The sequence below is a fragment of the Choloepus didactylus genome, chromosome 13, assembly GCF_015220235.1.
Source record: "Choloepus didactylus isolate mChoDid1 chromosome 13, mChoDid1.pri, whole genome shotgun sequence".
In the NCBI taxonomy this organism is placed as follows: domain Eukaryota; kingdom Metazoa; phylum Chordata; class Mammalia; order Pilosa; family Megalonychidae; genus Choloepus; species Choloepus didactylus.
In genome coordinates, this window is record NC_051319.1 from 90,644,401 (window position 1) to 90,663,096 (window position 18,696).

Consider the following 18,696-nt stretch of genomic DNA (forward strand, 5'->3'; position numbering starts at 1 on the left):
TTCACAGTTAAGATGAATCACAGAGAAACATCTTCTAAAACTTTATTCTGGTTTAAAAAGAAAATATTTTACCTATTCTATTATAAATAAATATAAATAAGTACAAAATAATTGAATTCTCACTTTTTCACATTGATTTTGCATTTTAAAAGGGTTATTTAATTATAGTAATAGTTAAGCTTTCTGTTTAAAATTATAAAGCAAGGTGCTAAATTTATTATTAAAAGAGAACACATTTACTGGCCTTACTGTGATCCCTTTTCTGGGATGCAAATTTTTCTTTTACCTTCAAATTTTGTTATAGTTACAGATCCATTATTCAGACCAGGTTTGCAGTGTATCCTGCTTTTTAAGATGTTGAATTAGTGAAATTTGATTTGTCAGTAACAGCCCTTACACACAAAACATTATTAGAAATCTAATTTTGGATAGCAGAGCTTAAAAATAACAGGTTGATAGTGATTGATACTCCTGATCTTTAGTTGATGTTTTACATTCTAAATTCTGATGTTAACACCAGCCAGTTTTTCTTTATAATAGAAGCTATAATATATTCTTTATATTTAGCACAGAAGATAATGTGTTTTATTTTTGTATTGAAGTAATCAGTTTTTAAAGAGAAAATAAGCTTTATTTTTCCCCCTTTAAAACTGTGCTAAATATGGGAACATTTATTATGTAAGGTGAAAAGCTTCAAGTACTGAAATACATAACAAACATATGAAAGCTTTATATTGTTTTTTATTCATGGGAAAACCTTTTTATACTTTGCCTCAATAGACCTCAAAGACTTCATTTTTATGTTTAACCTGCTTGGAGTTTGCTGAGCTTTTAGGATCTATAAAGTTGGTGGTGTTTTTCTGAATAAAATTTGGAAGGTTTCTAGGCAGTATTTTTCTGTTCCAATTAACTGTTTTCTCTTCTGGGATTCTAATTACACATATATTATAAAGCTTTTGTGTTTGATGTTATCTCATAGGTCACTGAGACTGCTCCCCTGCCCCCATAGTTTTTTCTGTCTCTTTTGATTAATTTTTATTGATCTAACTTCCAGGCATTGTTTATTCTGCTATTTCTACCCTCATGTTTAGCCCATCCAGTGAACTTTTTCTTTCAGTTAGTTTTAGGTTCTTTTTTTAAATATTTTCTCAATCTCTGCTGAAACTCCCTCTCTCTTCACTCATTAAGACCGTGTTTTTAGTTCTTCAAGCGTATTTTCCTTTTGTTCTTTCAATATAAATATAATATGCTTTAAAGTAGTTGTGTAGTTAGAACATTTCAGGTCATCTTGAGTTCAGTTTCTATTGCCTATATTGCCTTTTTTTTTTTTTAATTATGGATCTCATCTGTTTCTTTGTATGTTTAGTGATTTTTGATGGAATACTAGATATTGCAGATAATTTGTAGAGACACTGGATTCTCTTTTCCTAAGAAGTGTATTGATTCTTGGTTTAGCAAGAAATTCATTTACTGCTTGATCACCTTGATTTTTAGGCTTTGTTAGTATGATATGTAGAAAGTACAAGGACTCAACTTCTCTCTAGTGGATCTTTTTTTTGGGCTTTGTTGTCCTGATAATATTCTTCCTACAGCATTACTTAATCTCTGGCATTTGTTTTTCTCTCTTAACCCTGTAGTAGCTTGTATCTGATAATAAACCTTGGGAAAGAGGTCTTTTCCTGTTCTTGTACAGTCTGGCCCTTGGCCATGGACTTATGGGGAATCCATTGTCTATACTTTGTGGGGCTCCCTCTCTGTATAGCTTCCTCCTGACATTTTAGCACCCAAACTCTGATATTCGCTACCTCCAGGGCAGTGGGACCACTGTGCTCTGCTATGCCTGGGAAATAGTCCTCAGGGAGAGGTGGTGGGTCTTATTTCATAAATTTCCCTTCTTTCAGGGATCTCAGTTTTGCTCTGCCTTTTATCCTCTGCTTGAAATTAGTTGCTTCATGTTTTGTCCAGTTCTATGATTGCTTATGTCCTTAGGAAGGCTACTTCAGTAAACATTATTCCATCATGGCCAGAAGCAGGAGTCAGCTTCATTTTAAAATGGGTGATAGTAGATGAACTCTTAAGTCTCTTCAGGCAAACAAATGCTTTGTTCTGTGATCTCCTGGCATTTTATAATGAATGTATATCCTTTGGATGAGATTTATTCTCCCCAGCCCTCCCACCCCCATATACTCATCTCCTCAACACCATGCTGATCATATACAAATCCCTAACCACACTTTCTCTCTTTAGCTCTTTACTCCTTTCTGTAGCACCATGTTGACTGTTAGGCAGATAGTAAGAACTGGTATCTCTTTGGTACATGTTCTTGCTGGAAAAATGGTATTTTCTGCTATACCTTTCTATAAGCAGAAATGGCTCTCCCAAAATTAGCACTTTTGCCATTTTGTTACAGAGCTACTTTTAGTGAATTTGCAGCCAAGCATGCTAAAGATTCAAGATTCAAAGCAATTGAAAAGATGAAAGATAGAGAAGCTTTGTTTAATGAATTTGTGGCAGCTGCAAGAAAGAAAGAGAAGGAAGACTCGAAGACCAGAGGTGAGAAGGTAAGATGGTTTTAGTTGCAGGGGTCTGTTTGATGGGGGTGAGAACAGCAGGGACTAAAGCTGGTGCTGTTTCTAACCTCATTTATGGGCATGAATATGATTCACATGTACTGTTTTGCCTTTTAAATGAACTTTTACAGTAATTTTTCATATGTATGTATTCAGTCACTTTACTTCCATACTGTTTATCGTAGTACTTCACCAAACTATATATGGTTGCTTTAAATTTCATTAACAGTCTTTTGTTTTTTTAAAGATGCCTGGTAAACCCAGAATTAATTGTTGGCTTGCCTGTCAGTGGTAGCAATAAGATTTCAAGATTCTTTATAGGTGGTAGCATTTAAATTTCTAAAGAAATCTTTATCCTTTTCTCCCCCTAAAAGATAGCATTTTTAAGTGACTTGCTAATCTTTCAGTAAACATATCTTACATATAAATTATTGCTTATCAGAATTAAAGGTCAGCTATTAAAGATTAATGAATTCCAAATGTCATTTTATGGCAGTGTCAGGAGTGGAGAGTAGCTCACCACTGGGGAGGCAGGGTGGTAGGGAGATGGCACCAGTTGTGCGGGAATCATCAAAACAAGCAGCCACTCTCCTTAGTATCACTGCATGCTTTATGAATACAGAAAAATAAGCTCTGAAGCCTAATCATTCTTGAAATTTACAATTGCCTCTTATTTCATAAAGTTAAAGTATTATAAATTCTGTTAAGAAACCTTGGAGGGAAAGTAATACCACTCTTGTTGAGAAGACGCCCCTTTCATTTAAACAGTTATGATATTGGTTGAAATAACTTTTGTCAGAAATATCTGAGAATTCCTTCCTGATCATCTGCTTTATTGGGTTTTATTGGGCAAAGTAAATTTTTCCAGAATTATTTCACCATTAACATTTTTTGATAAATGATTATGTTTCATAGACGAAATGTACAAAATTTAGTTTTACTACATAAATGTTTATATGTAGAATTAAGGTTAATGGAATTATTTGCTACTTCTGATGTTTAGTAATAACTTCTATTCTATTAAAGAAAGCCAAGTAAATGAAAGATTAGTATGTATAATTGCTTTTAGACAAATCAAATGTATTTCTCATTGCATTTGAAATTAATATTTTTTCTTTAAAAATTCCATTTTATGTATTCTGTTTTATAACAAGTGGATCGATTTTTACAGTTTTGTGCTGTAGTGGCCTATCAGTCATTTCAGTCTGATAGTTGTTGGTCACTGGCATGCGAAGTGTTATGGAATTCCCTAGTGAGGAAAGAATTGATATCTCTGTGTGGCAACTTTATTCTCCCAAAATGAGCATTTTGCCTGAAATGTGTTGACTATGAAAAAATAATTAAATACACATTTCATCTAAATAAACCTAATGTATTCAGCTTTCTTTCCTTTTGATTTTAATTTTATTGCCTAAACTGTAGGTTTGGCTTTGTACCATTACTAAATCAAGAAAATTTGAGTTGGAAATTGCTAAATTGACGCCTTTGCAGCCAGTTTAAAGGATGCAAAATCATTTACTAACCAGACCACTAAAACACAGATGTCTAAAGTAAGGTTTATATATAGTAATTTTATATTCACCTTTTGAGGAATGTTTAGTCAGTGAAGTCTGATCACTTTTGTGACTTTCACTATGTATTTGTTCTTCTGAAGTGTGTTATCTATATTGTTTTAATCACATTGTAATTATGTAGTTGAATTGTAAGATTAGTGACAGTAGCATGAACCAAGTAGTTTCTTTCCTTGATCTTATGATTCTCTAGCGGGTCTTGGTGGAGTTGATATAGTTGAATCAGTAGCTGAATAGTGAAGGTTTAAAAATAATTAGTTGCTGAGTCAACAGCCTGTGAAGGACATTGACTTCTGGTGATATTCTTTTTTCCCTTAATTCAGTAGCCATTTTCAAACTAAAGGGTTTGATTGTTCTCATGTAGTATTCACAGGTAGTTTTCCATATTATAAAAATTCTCTTAAGCATCTAATTATTTTTACTAGACCTTTATTTGTTTTGTTTGCCAAAGCACTTACCTTGGAATTTTTATTTTATTAAGTATAATAATTTTTATAAAATTATGGTTTAAGTAGTGTACCTTTTGAAACAGTACATTTCAAGTTGCACATATTGGAATTAATCCTATTTTAGGCAGTTGGCATTGTTCTCTCGTTCCTCTTTTTATGCTTTCCTGCTACACAAGTATTTTTGTTAATAGTACATTAAGCTAAGGAAATTATTTTCTCCCTATTGAACCAGGCTTAGATAGAAAGATGCTTTCACTTTTGGAGGGAAGAGAATAGGGAGAATAGTACCTTAAATCGCAGCTAGTGGTAAGTGACATTTTTTGACATTTATGCGGTTGTCAGCCAATTCTTTTCATACAAATAAAGTCCTAGTAAACCATTATAGTCTTTCATGATAATATCCACAATGAAAGGAAGTTGAAGTTTAGTTTTATTTGAAGCTCACTGTGTTTATATATACCACACAATTTTAAACAAAGTCAAGAGTGAGTTTACGGATGATTAGTTCTCTTTTTTAAATTGCCTGATGCAGAAACTCTTGTTTATAACCTTATAAGTGTTGGTTAGAAAGGACATCAACCTCCCTTTTTCTTAATCTTGTAATATGAGAAAGGAAGTGTAGGGGGATGTTATAGGGTTGGAATGAGCAGAAGAAATGATTCACTTATTTTTGTGCACACACATCTTAGATTCCAGGTCAGGCAGGAAAGCAAGATATTTAATCTGTATAGGGGAGAGGCTTTTAATAGGGTCATAATTTGTACGTTGAGTTTTGATCTCATTTACTCCTTTCCTTTTCTATGTGAAAAAACTAAAAATACTATTGGGGAGTTTTTTCAGTAATGATCATTGTGACCTACATAGAAATATTGTACTTTTCTTACATATCAAGGTACAAGCACTGTTTTTTTTAAATTATTAAAATACAAAATTTTACCCTATTTTTTGTTGATTTTAGACATTTGACAATATAGTTTCAGGTTTGCAATGATGTAATATTTGCTATTTGTGCTCAACTACTTCTGTGCCCTTCTGTTCATCTAGTTTTTAAAATAAGTCATAATTGCCATCTTAATGTTAAAGTATTTTCTTATCGGTTCATTATCCTGAAACTTAGCTAAATTAATTGCAGCTAAATGCAAATTCATATTCTTTCTGAAAACATGGAAGTTCTGTGTCAAAGGATACAAATAACCTAAAAACATTTTTCTATATTTGAGTAGTTTTGTTGGAGAATATAATTTATCTTGAATTTGGCAGATTTTAAATGAGAGCCTTATGCTTGGTTGATTTTTATATTTCTAACAAAAGAGCATTTCTGATGTTCTTTTTCACTAAAAATAAATGCATTGAACAGTCATTATTCTCACCTTTAAAGGTAAGTGAACATTTTCTCCCTAGTTGTAAACATTTGAAATGATATGAGGACTAGCTCATGGCCCATTATTTTTTCCCCTATCCCACTACCTATTTTAAAATACAGATTAAATCAGACTTCTTTGAACTATTGTCTAATCACCACTTGGACAGTCAGTCTCGATGGAGCAAAGTAAAAGACAAAGTGGAAAGTGATCCACGTTACAAAGCAGTGGATAGTTCATCCATGAGAGAAGACCTTTTCAAACAGTACATTGAAAAAATAGCCAAGGTAATGGTTTGTGTTTACTCTTGCTTTTATCATGAAATAATAAAATCTCTTAATTGTGTTGTGAGGTAGTTGTTGCTGTTTGGGGATTTAAAATTTTTCTTGTTGGTGTTCTTACGTTATCCCTAGTAGTTGATTTGGAGATGAGATATATTCTTGGTAAAAAACTAGGTTTGGAATTTTCTGTTTGGCAAACTAGTCATTCTGTGAAAACATTTTTCAATGGAGTCAGTAAAAAGGATAATGTAATTTTACTTTACAGAATTTAGACTCAGAAAAAGAGAAGGAGCTTGAAAGGCAAGCTCGCATTGAGGCAAGCCTTCGAGAACGAGAAAGGGAGGTTCAAAAGGCTCGTTCTGAACAAACAAAAGAAATAGATCGAGAGAGAGAACAACACAAACGAGAAGAAGCTATCCAGAATTTCAAGGCTCTTCTGTCTGACATGGTGAATGTTAATCTTTTTTTTTTTTTTCCTGTGAAGGTACTGGATATTAGAAATCTATTGTATTACCTCATTATGAACATTTTAAAGTTCTTTAAGTTGACTAAGAGATACAATTTGATAAGTTATTTATAAAGCATTATAAGATTGAGTGCTTGGTATTAGCACTGTAAAAATAGGAAACCTTAGATTTTGCATATTCATAAGTTAGATGTTTTACATATAATCTTTTAGTCCAAAACTTTATTTTTTTTGTTCTTGATGGAGGTTATCTTAAACTATTACACACTCACTTCCCATATTAATAAACCAAGTGTGCTGAACATAGTTTAACCTTTTTCTTAATGATTTAGCATCATCATTGTGATGATCAATTATTGTACAAGTAGATGGTATGAGATGTAGGGCTGGAGTTGTACTGATCCCAGGAGATACCCTTGAAGTTTCTTGAAAATCTTTCTGCATTACTCCAAAGGGTGTTGAGGTATATAGGGTTTTTTGTCCCTACACTGAATGCCCCCAGACTGCTCTGCTGTATTACTTGTGATTGTTTTCTTTACCTTTTTTTTCAGTCTCTCTTTTCTACTATTTCTCTTCTCTCTTTTAATGGGGTGCTTCTTGTTACTGCTGTTGCTCTGCCACTTTCTGGAGCAATGAGAATAATTTCCTAATTTCTCTGTCTCTGCTATTATTCCCCCAAATTTGTCCTCTTTATTGGCAGTCACAGAAATCTTTGTAAAAAGCATATCTGATCTTGTCATTCTGCTGGTTCCGTACAGCTGGTGGGGATTCTCCCTACTCCCAACAATTGCCTACAGGTTAAATTCAAGTTCCTTAACATAATATAAAAGATGGTTCATTCCTTCTTCCATGCTTTTTTTTACCTATGGTTTCCTCACTTACCTCCCTAAGCTCTAACCTTACTGAATTTTCCTTTAATGTATTGTACCATCCTACCATTACACTCACCAATCCCTCCACCTATAGAATGCTTTTAAATACTGTTCCCACTGCAGTGACCATCTTTTTCCTCTTTCATGAATGCCCTCAAGTTATCTTTCCATGAGATTGATCCTGATCCATCTAGGCAGATTTGATCCCACTGTTGCTTTTACCACATGCACACACCTCTGTGGTTCTTACTAACATGTTATCACAATTATTTGGTTACATCCCTCTCTTCCCCCTAGAAAGTGAGCTCTTTGAAGGAAGGGATAATGTGTTAACTAATTTTGTATTTGCAGTGTTAAGCACAGTATAAACCTGACATATTCAAGTGCTTGATAAATGCTGGGTATATGTTTTTATATTTTTCTTTTTTACCTTCTACTTTTTAGTCCCTCATATTTCTTAACATCGGCAGCAGTGTGACTTAACTTTTAATGACATTAGCAGCAGTGAAATATACCTTTCTGCTAGTTGGTGAACCAGCCAGACCCATCATGTCTTTTCTTCTTGGCTGTGTTCATTTTTGCTTATGCCCAGAAGTGGGTCTTCCAGTATGTAATTGATAAGTCCAAATATGAGCCCAAGATATGTTGAGTGTTGCTGTTTGATTTTATTTTGAACTGCTAAGTGCTATAAGAAGACAAAAATCAATTTTCTCTTTTATTCCTATCCATTTCTTTTACTAGATGTTGGTAAGATAATAAATAGAGTACCCTACTGCTATTAAAATTCTTAGGGACCATGGTTGATGGGAGATAGCTTCTCTTCATTCTTCCCTACCTCTAAATCCTTATTTGATAGCCTAGGTGAACACTGGGAGGCAAGATTTATTACTCGTAGAAGTAGGTCTTCAGTGATTTGTTAACTAAGATGGAGTCACCAGAAGCTTTTCTAGGTCATTGGAAGAAATGCACATTACTTAGTTGTTGATTAACTCAGTGGTACTCTAATGTCTTGATCTAATGAACGTACTGAAAGTTTTTATTTTTTAAATGGTCTTTTAACACAAAATTCATTTATAATATTGTCTATTTGAGTGAATATATTTTTCAGAAGTTTATTTCTTAATTTCTGACTGATTCTACCTCTTTAAAATAAAATCATTAAATATATCATTCCTAAACTAAATAAATGAGACTTTTATTGATAAAGTGTGAAAAGACAGGTTCTCTGTTTTTAGGTACGTTCTTCAGATGTGTCATGGTCTGATACAAGGAGGACTCTCCGAAAAGATCACCGTTGGGAGTCTGGATCCTTGTTGGAAAGAGAGGAGAAAGAGAAGCTGTTTAATGAACACATTGAAGCACTTACCAAAAAGAAGAGGGAGCACTTTAGGCAACTTCTGGATGAAACTTCTGCGGTGAGAAAGTCTCTTTATCTTTTCCCAATTTTGTCTAGATGAGTCTTCCTTAATGGTTCTGAAAAGTAAAACATTGGAAAGATTTTTAGTATCATGGTCTTTAGATCCATTACTGGAATTCATGGGTTTTATGTCACTTTCTTCTCTCCCTTTCCCCCTCCCCACTCTCTCTTCCTCTATTTTTAAGTAAAATGTTGACATAATTTTTATCTGTTTAGAAATTGCTTCATTTCACACTTTTCAAATTCATATCTGCTTCTGTGGTGATTCAGAATGCCCTTTGTTATGTGTGATCAGTGATCCCCTCCTGATAATAGATTTAGATTCCTTCATCTCCATTTTCAGTTTGGTACTGTGTCCTCCTTGTTTGACAGTTTGTACACTTTGTTATCCAGGTTTTGTTCCTATTTATCTGCTCTCTTTTTGGTAATGGTTTCTTCAGAAGTTATGTTTGCCCATGTAAATACAGGGTTTGCAGGTGATTGTCTTAGGCCACCTTGAAAGTGTGGCCATGAAAATAACTTGTGGCAAGCCAACAAAAAGAACTTGCATTAAAGCTGCTTCCCTGTCCCTAACTAGTCCAGTTACGCTTGGGCATTACAAGAGATTGCAGGTCAGTGTGTAATATTATGTACCATATGTGCTGCAGTTTGACTCCCTAAGTAAAAGTGAGTTGTATTTAATTTTTTTATTCACTTTTCTTTTCAAAGATTACCTTAACATCCACGTGGAAAGAAGTAAAAAAAATCATTAAAGAAGATCCTCGGTGCATTAAGTTCTCCTCCAGTGACCGGGTAAGATGATTTTTTTGTCTGTACTTTCCTGCTAATTGTATTTAGTATCTTGACCAAAATGAAGTTGATTTTTTTTAAGTGAATTTCCTTTTTAAGTGTGTGGGAAATTAATCTGAATTCTAAGTTCATATTTTGTTTCTTGCATTTATATATTAAAAAGATAGCACAATAGAGACTTAACAATGTTAACCCTTGGGATTAAGCCCATATTTGGGGATATAAGAGATTTAATGAGGCTATAGTTTATGTTTGTTGTACAAGGAGATCCCAGTAGATTGATATTTAGTTGGTAGCAGGCTATCAGAGGCCCTGACTCTTAAGCCACTCTAGGAGAAAGAAAATCATAATATGATGCAGAGTTTTGTATTTTCCAGAGATTTTGGAATAGAAGAGCACTTCAGCTACTTGAGGTTTATAGAAACCGAGCTCTGTTCTGGTACACTCTTACTCCTTTTAGGAATCAAATCACCTAGGGACTGAACAAGTGAATGATGCCAAGGGGAGTGTTGCTTAACTACTGTCCATTTCATTCCTTGGCCTTTTATTCGTTCTTCCCACTTTTGCCCTTTCCTGATTGGTTTCTATAGTGTGGAGTTTGAAAACTCATAGATCTGATATTCTTCCTCCTACCACCCTAAAAAGTTGGGTTTTAGATGTATGGGCTACAAAATATACAATGGCTAGGAAAGGTGGTAGACTGAGAGCCAGGAGACTCAAGTCTCAGTTTCTGACTTTCCTGACTACTTAGAGTTGATGATAATAAGGTGTGTTTTTTTGTTTTTGTTCTTAAGCCCTAAGAGTTATAATAACTCTTGGTATCATTACCTTACCAGAAAGCTATGTTCTGTATAATCTTAAGTTCTGAGTGTCATCTTAGCATTGGTGTATCCCATAAATTATACAATATTAGTTTCTTTGCCTGAAGATATATAATCTACAGGAAATGAACACTTAACTCTCAATTTCCTTATTTTTAAGAGAGTCTGCCTCTTAAGGTTGTTATGAAGATTAAAGGAGATGATTGTCATAAAACATACTCAGCAAAAGGCACATAGCAAGCCCTCAAGTTTTAGCCACTACTAATACATTATGTGGCTCCTCATTCTTGCTTTTTGCCTTAAAAATATGCATTGCAGCTTTTGCATTTTAGTGAATTTCATGTAAACAAAACTGCACTCTGCTTTTTTTCTTTTGAGTGTTTTACTTTATGATATGACTTACAAACTACTGGTTAATAAATGATGTTAATTTGGGAGTTAATGAATTTTTTCCTAATCTCACTGTCTTTTTACAGAAAAAGCAAAGAGAGTTTGAAGAATACATCAGAGATAAATACATCACAGCCAAAGCAGACTTCAGGACGCTTTTGAAAGAGACCAAATTTATAACATATAGGTGTGTGCAATGAAATGTTTCATATTGGCAGTCCTTGTCTTTATACTAGTCCTTATACTCTAATGGCCAGAGCATACTTTGCATTCACACACATGTTGACATTATTAATTTTTAGGAATAAGAAGCAGCCAACTTTTATCAAAGGCCAAGTACAGCCCATATCTTACTTTTTTTTTTTTTAAAGAAAGGGCCCAGATGTCAATTCTTATTTTGTGTTACCCACCCATCCAGTTTTTTAAACACACTTTTCTTTTTCTTCACTGCTTTTTTTTTAGGAGTACCCTCAACTATATAAGAATTGTATTTCCTGAAGAGACTTTTTAAAAAAATCCTTCTTTATTAATTATCTTTGCTTCCTGTGATAGATTAGTCAGTATGGTTGAACCATTCTGAAGCTTGAACTCATCTATTTAAGTGCAGCAAAACCTTATTCTCAGAGGAAAGCAGTGTGCTGGATACTTTTAAATAAAAAATTTAAATTATAAAAACCAGAATCTTAAAATAAGATTTCTCTGTAGCATACCCAGTAGTTCCTTGCACCCCAAAATTTATCATCAGGAAAACAATTTTACATTGCTTACCAGTCAGTATGCAGGAAAGCATTTTGTTTAAATCTCCAGATTTTCTTCCTTTAAAAGAAAAACTTGATACATCTTAATAAAGGGTGTGTGCACGGGAGGATAGATAGTGCTGAGGGTGTGGTTTTTAGGTATTTTGTCATTTGGATTTTTTTGGTCAGGATCCTTAATGTTTTGCATCAGCTTGGGCTTTTAAATTAGATGTGAAGTAAGACTTCTTTCTACATTTTTATAGTTAATTTAGTGAAAGATGTGAAAGTGAAAGCTTGTGAAAGATGCTGGGATTGGCAGCCCCGCAGACTGAAGTCCTCTGTTCATCCACAGAACAGGTACAGCACGGGCAAGATTTACCCACCCACCCTCAGCCCTGATCTGGAGGGACCACCAGTAGGGGTGGGAGGGTAATTCAGCTTCTGAGGCCCTTTCACTCCTTGGAGTCTTTGCTGAGGCAATTTACAAAGGTGACCACTGCAGTGAAATTTTTCTTTAAAAAAAAAAAAAAATGGAAACACAATTAGGAACTAGATGGACATTTCCAGCTCATTTCTGAAAGACCTGTGAACAGCAGTCAGTAATCCCTGGACTTCTTTCTCTTATTTCAGATCTAAAAAGCTAATCCAAGAATCTGATCAGCATCTGAAAGATGTAGAAAAAATTTTGCAGAACGACAAACGGTATCTAGTATTGGACTGTGTGCCAGAGGAAAGGCGTAAACTTATTGTGGCATATGTCGATGACCTGGATCGCCGGGGCCCACCCCCACCTCCCACAGCCTCAGAACCCACAAGACGATCAACAAAATAATTCTGAATATTCTTCCACAGGGGTATCTATTAGTTCAAAACGCTTGCATGAGCCAATTTTCAGGTTTTTACATGTATGTGCATTAGTCAACCTATTGCAAAACCATCTGACGAACAGGAGGAGACGCATTCATGAATAGTTTCTGAACAGAGAACACTTTGGAAATATTTATGCTTTCTTTGTGTGGCATGACTGACATACATACTCAAAATATAGGCTGTCTCTAGTAAATCTAAAATCTTGAAGCTAAAAATTATCCTTTTATGAGGTGTGGAAATCAGTGACTGTTGGTGACATTCTTCCTAGCAGTGTTAAACATGCAAGATGTAAGAGCATTCGTGGTTTGAACTTGCAAGATACAAATACCGCAGACTCCCTTAGTTGGGGTTTGTTTTGTTTTGATTTTGTTTTTTAAAGCGGGTAAAAGATAAAACACTGAAAATTGAATTATCTTCCAGAGGCTAAGATTATTATAACGGACATGCTTTTACCTTTGTCTCTAAAGAACAGTTTAGTTTTTTTGTTTTGTTTTGTTTTTTTGTTTTTGTTTTTTTTTATCATCATTTTATTGAGATATATTCACATACCACGCAGTCATACAAAACAAATTGTACTTTCGATTGTTTACAGTACCATTACATGGTTGTACATTCATCACCTAAATCAATCCCTGACACCTTCATTAGCACACACACAAAAATAACAAGAATAATAATTAGAGTGAAAAAGAGCAATTGAAGTAAAAAAGAACACTGGGTACCTTTGTCTGTTTGTTTCCTTCCCCTACTTTTCTACACATCCATCCATAAACTAGACAAAGTGGAGTTTGGTCCTTATGGCATTCCCAATCCCATTGTCACCCCTCATAAGCTACATTTTTATACAACTGTCTTCGAGATTCATGGGTTCTGGGTTGTAGTTTAATAGTTTCAGGTATCCACCACCAGCTACCCCAATTCTTTAGAACCTAAAAAAGGTTGTCTAAAGTGTGCGTAAGAGTGCCCACCAGAGTGATCTCTCGGCTCGTTTTGGAATCTCTCTGCCACTGAAGCTTATTTCATTTCCTTTCACATCCCCCTTTAGAACAGTTTAGTTTTATTTGTTCACTTATATGCCTTTGATTGTCCCCTCTTGAGTTGTAGGCCAAATCTTGTTGTTTAGCCTAAGAGAAGATTTAGTAATTTCTTCTCAGGTATGAACTGTGGTCGTAAATTAACATGTTGGCCAGAATAGGACTGCTGGTCAAAGACATTTTATTCACCATTAAGTGATCTTTATCAATATTCTGGATTAGGCAACAAATTACCTTTCTGGGTGTTCCCTGTAAACTATACTCCTGTTTGAATGTCAAACTTTTGTTCCTACAGTTTAATTTTAAGATGTTTGGATGTTCAGTTTATGTATTTGAACTACAATAAACAAAGCCTTTTTATATATGTGAATTGTACATGATTATTACTACATATGTATAAAAACATTTTAAATCTTCTTAGAAGCAAATGTAATTTGGCACAAAGGCAGTTGATTTGAAATCTTGAATATTAAAAGTTTCAAGGCTTTGAATAAAATAGCAAATTATTTGCAGTGTAAAAAGGAAGAAAATTTTAAAGGAATGCTTTTGGTAGTCTCTTAGCAATATCTTATTGATTCATAGCAAGAACATGCCAGTTTTTAGTTTTCTTGTTTTTGTCTTTTATTTTAACTTATTGATGCTTTGTGCCTTTTGGGTATACTTTCAATGTGTCATGCACATCATACCATGAAACTTACCTTTGATTTCCAATTTTCTTTCCAGCATTACCTCCTTAGTTTACAAAGATCCTTCTGTCTTTCCTCCATTAGTTTCCACTTTCAGAGTGCCACATAAATAAAATGTTTAAGAAAATATGTTAATGGGATAATTTATTTTCCCTCTTATCTCATACCTACTATGATTGTACCAAAACCTCTTGAAAGAGGAAATACCAACAAATTTATATTTTGTGTTATATGCACACATTCACAGGCATATACATACACATCTATATTAATAGTTGGCTTCAATATATTAAGTGCCATAGAAACTAAGTGAACTCTGTATGTAGAGATCTGAAATTGATTATGAGACTAAAGTCTTAATCTGTAAACTCATTTTGTAAGGTCATTTTTATATATTCAGGGAATGATTTTTAAGTTCTATGAGGAGTAAAACTGGGGTGTTTACCAAAAGGGACACAACTATTATAGATATATGACTGTCCTATAAAAGTGAAATTTCTAGAATTCCTTATTTTGTTACTCTGAAATAGACATAGTTTTCCTTGCACACTCACTGCACTGTTTCTCACAATAGAGAAATGTGAAGAAAATGGTTTTGGTGATATCTAGTATAATTTTCTACTTTTAAGTATTTGGGTTTCATTCATATATGGTGTCAATCAAACTTTTCTATGCAGTTTTTTTTTTAAGAGATCAAGTCAGGACTTTGTGTATCATGTTCTTAGTGAAAGGTTTAATGTAATTACACTGTGTTCCAGTATTTGGTGCTCAGCAAACCTTGAAACACGATTTTCCTTATTCTGAGCCTGTGCCAGTGTTAAGATCAGACTTCCGCATAAAGCCCCATTGTGCCAAATAATGATTTTGAGATGATAATTCAAGACAAAGACAGTGTTCAGCCTCCAAAAATTCTCTGAATTAAATCATAATTGCTTTTATTTGTTTACAAGTTATAGTTTCAAACACTGGAAGCTTACATGCTACACATACTATATAATGAACATAAAAGTTTTAAATAGTTCATGACTGATAATTTTAAAGGTAACCCCCTTGTATGAGTATTGCACCATCAAACAGTATTTTGGATACTTGGCTTTTATTGTACTTTGATTTTCTGAGCCTCAAATAAAATTTATAATGAATCAAGTTAAAAAGAAAGCAGCCCTATCTCTGTGTTAAAAAGCAAACTATGACTGTTTGTAAACACACACACAAAAACAAACCAAAAACCTGAGTTTTTTAAAATACAATAAAATACTGTAATTGTTCATTCCACAACATATTATTTATATTTCAAATTCTCCATTGCTGGCCCTAAGGGCATTTTTTTTTCCCCCATGAGAGAACCCCTCAATGAAAAAAAACCCTGGAGTTCCTTTATAAAGTAATAGGAGTCATGGATTAATGTCCTTATACTCTTATAATAGGAGAAGAAATATAATCATTATGTTTTATTGGGTATGCTTTACCTTGCTACAGAATGAACAGTTATTGCCTGTTGTTCAAATTTTAATCATATATTCCAGAACACAAAATTTTAATTCCATTGCTTTTTTTGCTGCATTGACCTTATGCTTTTTGTTTTCTATTTTTATTCAGCCAAATTCTGTCTTTTGACAGTTGAATTCCATCTTTTCCATATTAATCTCTTTTTTTCCCTCTTACTAATCTTGATCATGTTTTGTAACTTAGAACCCTGAGGTATTCTGAAGTTGAGCAGGGTTCAAGTTGTGTTATTTTTAAGTTTAATAGCATTTGAAAGAAAGATCACCGTCTTCATCCCTCTCTTTGTAGTTATTATGAGGGTGGCCTTTAGTCAATTATTAATAACTATTATTAGCTGTTGCTTATAGTGCATCTTGAGAGAAAGAAGATATTGAGAGGAAGAGATTTCAGCATGCAGAAGAATAAGAACTGCATGCATTTTCGTAGAGTAGGTAGATTTAGGAAATGAAGGGCAGTTTTTAAGTTCTTCATGTCAAGATACAGAATGCCATGCTAGATTGCCAAAATCTTGACTTAAAAACTGAAGGCTCGTTGAAATGACATTAAAAAGATCAGTAAAGCAGGCTTTAGTATAAGATAAAGTTTGAATTTATTTAAACTTAGCCAAAGATAGCCATTAGTTTGAAATTAGTCCAGAATTGGAATTAAGGTATTAGTGCTTATTCTATAACCTTCAGTCATGAAAATTGTTAGGAATTTTCATTAAGTAAATTAACAATTATATGAAGGTAATTCATTAAGGAAAATTAACTCAATGTATTAAAGAAAAACTTCCTGGAAATAGGTTTGAGCTTTGGCTATGTGGAATAAAATTTGATAGGTGAAGTCAGGAAGAAACTTAGGGTAAAGGGTTCAGCTCCCAGATAACTTGGTTGCCTTACCAGAGATAAGATCAGTCAGTACAGGGCTGATTCTAAGGGGTACCCAATAAAAAAAATTTTTAAGTCACAAAATAGCTGGGCTTTCTAATACACAGCACTTAAAACGAATTCTTTGGAGAGCCAGGTTATAATTGTGAAACATTTTTACTCTTTACATGGTGTTCTACTTACCAAATTGCACATTTTGAAATGCAGGATGTGAAGCATTTTTAAAATTCCTAATGATGATAATTACCGTATTTTATATTTTAAAGTCAGCAATATTGATAAGCAGCAAAACAAGTAAATACAATAATCACAATTTAGTTTTGCTTTATAACAATCTATTTTTCACAACCACCTGTTTCTTGATCTTCATGTTCCCAGGGGATAGGGTCATTGTCTTGTACAGAAGGGACTGTGTCCCTCTCATGCCAAAACTGCTCTACATCAGGGAGAATGGGAATCTCTGCCTTCTCAGTCTTCTCTTTGCTGGAAGAAGGAGAGCCCGATTTCTCTTTCTCTGGTATGAATGTAGAAGACTTGGGAGATGGAACATTGTCAGGAAGGACCTCTGAGTTAGCAGCTGGGGTTTCCTGAGACTCTGAGGCAGTTGAAAGTTTTTTTATCATCCATTTCCATACACCTTTCAAGCCTTCTTTGAACTCTTCTGACATCAGTAGGAAAATGAATGGGTTTGCTGAAGAGATGGAAAACATTAGGACCTGGGACAAGGCTATGAAACCTTGCGGTGGGGTCGGGCGTCCAGCCTTCAGATGCCGTACCCAGAGCCAAGCTATCCATTCAGGGAGCCACAGAAGAGTGGAGGTGATGGTGATGCTCAGCAACATTACTGTGAGTTGCTTTGAACGAATCTGGTTTCTTAAATTTTGAGTCTTAGTTCCTCGTTTTTGACATTGTTCATAAGCTCTCCAGAAATAAAAGCTGGCAAAGAATAATGGAAGGCAAAATACTAGGAGAGGATAGAGCTTCCCAAACACAGACATGAACTTTTCGGCCACAGCTGGTACATCTGTAATGCACATTTCCACACCTGCGTGATTCCTGGTGGTGCTAAAGAACCATTCTGGCAGGGGTAACAGGCTAGCCAGGGCCCAGATGGCTGCCAGCACTGACCAGATGGTGCAGTTGTGGATACTTACTTGCTTGGCTGGATTGCTTGCATACATGAAACATACTTTGGCCACTGCAGCGATCGTCAGGCTCTTGGCTGCCATGCACATGTGGATGAACCAGTCAGAGGACTTGCAGACAAACCAGCCTAGATCCCAAATACCTTTGGAATATGCTGCAGCCCGGACAGGTGCAGAAAAGAGCAGAAGGGAGAGATCAGTCAGGCTGAGATTCAGAATCAGGGAATGGATCATGGATGGCTTCCCTTTCCAAGCACTGTGAAGGAGGATGCTAATCACACACAGGTTCCCCACGAAGCCCACCAGACAGACAGCCACCAAGAGAGCCGGGACTATGATCCTCCAGTCCTTGGAATCAGAGGGCAGGTACCCTCCGGCAAAGTGGAGGTGAGCAAAGGACACGTTCATGGTGCTGGGGTTGTAATCTGCAAAGGCAACTGCCAGCATCACCTTTTCCATCTGCTCCTTACTGAAGTTAGCTTATTTAGGCTTGTCTTTCTGCCTTGGCTGTTTTGCATAGGAATAAATATTCTGTCATCAGTGTCACATGGCACCTCTGGACCTTCCCCTTCCTTATTTCCTGAGAACTGAATGTGGAAGAAGCTTGTCTGCTAAGCTCATCTTTGATGCATGTGATATCCCTGTGACTGTACTGAACGACAAACAGCAGGAGCCCACGGTTGCTGCTCATTAGCAAGTCTAATATCAAATTGTCAGCCCTCTCCATGTGTCTTTCGGACCTGTCAGCTGTGGCAGTCTCCCTTCCTAGCCATGGAAGAGCATATTCTTGTTTATTGGCAAAGCTGTCACCCTTTAATTGGTATCAGATTCTGCCTGACCCAAGTAACATTCTTCACTGTTA

General features: G+C 35.0%; 2 protein-coding genes and 1 non-coding gene across 7 annotated transcripts in view; 2 read left to right on the forward strand and 1 right to left on the reverse strand.

The window, feature by feature from the left end:
* The window catches only part of TCERG1 (transcription elongation regulator 1), a 68,974-nt gene extending 55,908 nt beyond the window's left edge, over positions 1–13,066 (forward strand). For 3 of the 5 annotated variants that reach the window (XM_037801276.1, XM_037801278.1, XM_037801279.1), the window contains 7 exons: positions 2,411–2,561; positions 6,074–6,238; positions 6,498–6,680; positions 8,806–8,985; positions 9,696–9,779; positions 11,074–11,174; positions 12,355–12,556. In XM_037801276.1, coding sequence (XP_037657204.1) covers positions 2,411–2,561; positions 6,074–6,238; positions 6,498–6,680; positions 8,806–8,985; positions 9,696–9,779; positions 11,074–11,174; positions 12,355–12,556 — 1,066 coding nt within the window. Of the gene's footprint in view, positions 1–2,410; positions 2,562–6,073; positions 6,239–6,497; positions 6,681–8,805; positions 8,986–9,695; positions 9,780–11,073; positions 11,175–11,987; positions 12,082–12,354 lie in introns of all 5 variants that reach the window. The other 2 variants (XR_005211367.1, XM_037801275.1) reach the window with 2 other exon arrangements.
* Positions 13,067–17,024: 3,958 nt separating this feature from the next.
* On the reverse strand, positions 17,025–18,293 carry GPR151 (G protein-coupled receptor 151). The gene has a single exon (XM_037800930.1). The coding sequence runs from the start codon at positions 18,291–18,293 to the stop codon at positions 17,025–17,027; it is 1,269 nt and encodes a 422-aa protein (XP_037656858.1).
* Positions 18,294–18,555: 262 nt separating this feature from the next.
* Positions 18,556–18,686, forward strand: LOC119508601. The gene has a single exon (XR_005211505.1). It is a non-coding gene; the product is annotated as a small nucleolar RNA SNORA24 (small nucleolar RNA).
* The last annotated feature ends 10 nt before the right edge of the window (positions 18,687–18,696 follow it).

Coding starts and splice junctions, on each gene's coding strand:
- GPR151 (XM_037800930.1), bottom strand. CDS start 18,293: ATGGAAAAGGTGATGCTGGCAGTTGCCTTTGCAGATTACAACCCCAGC.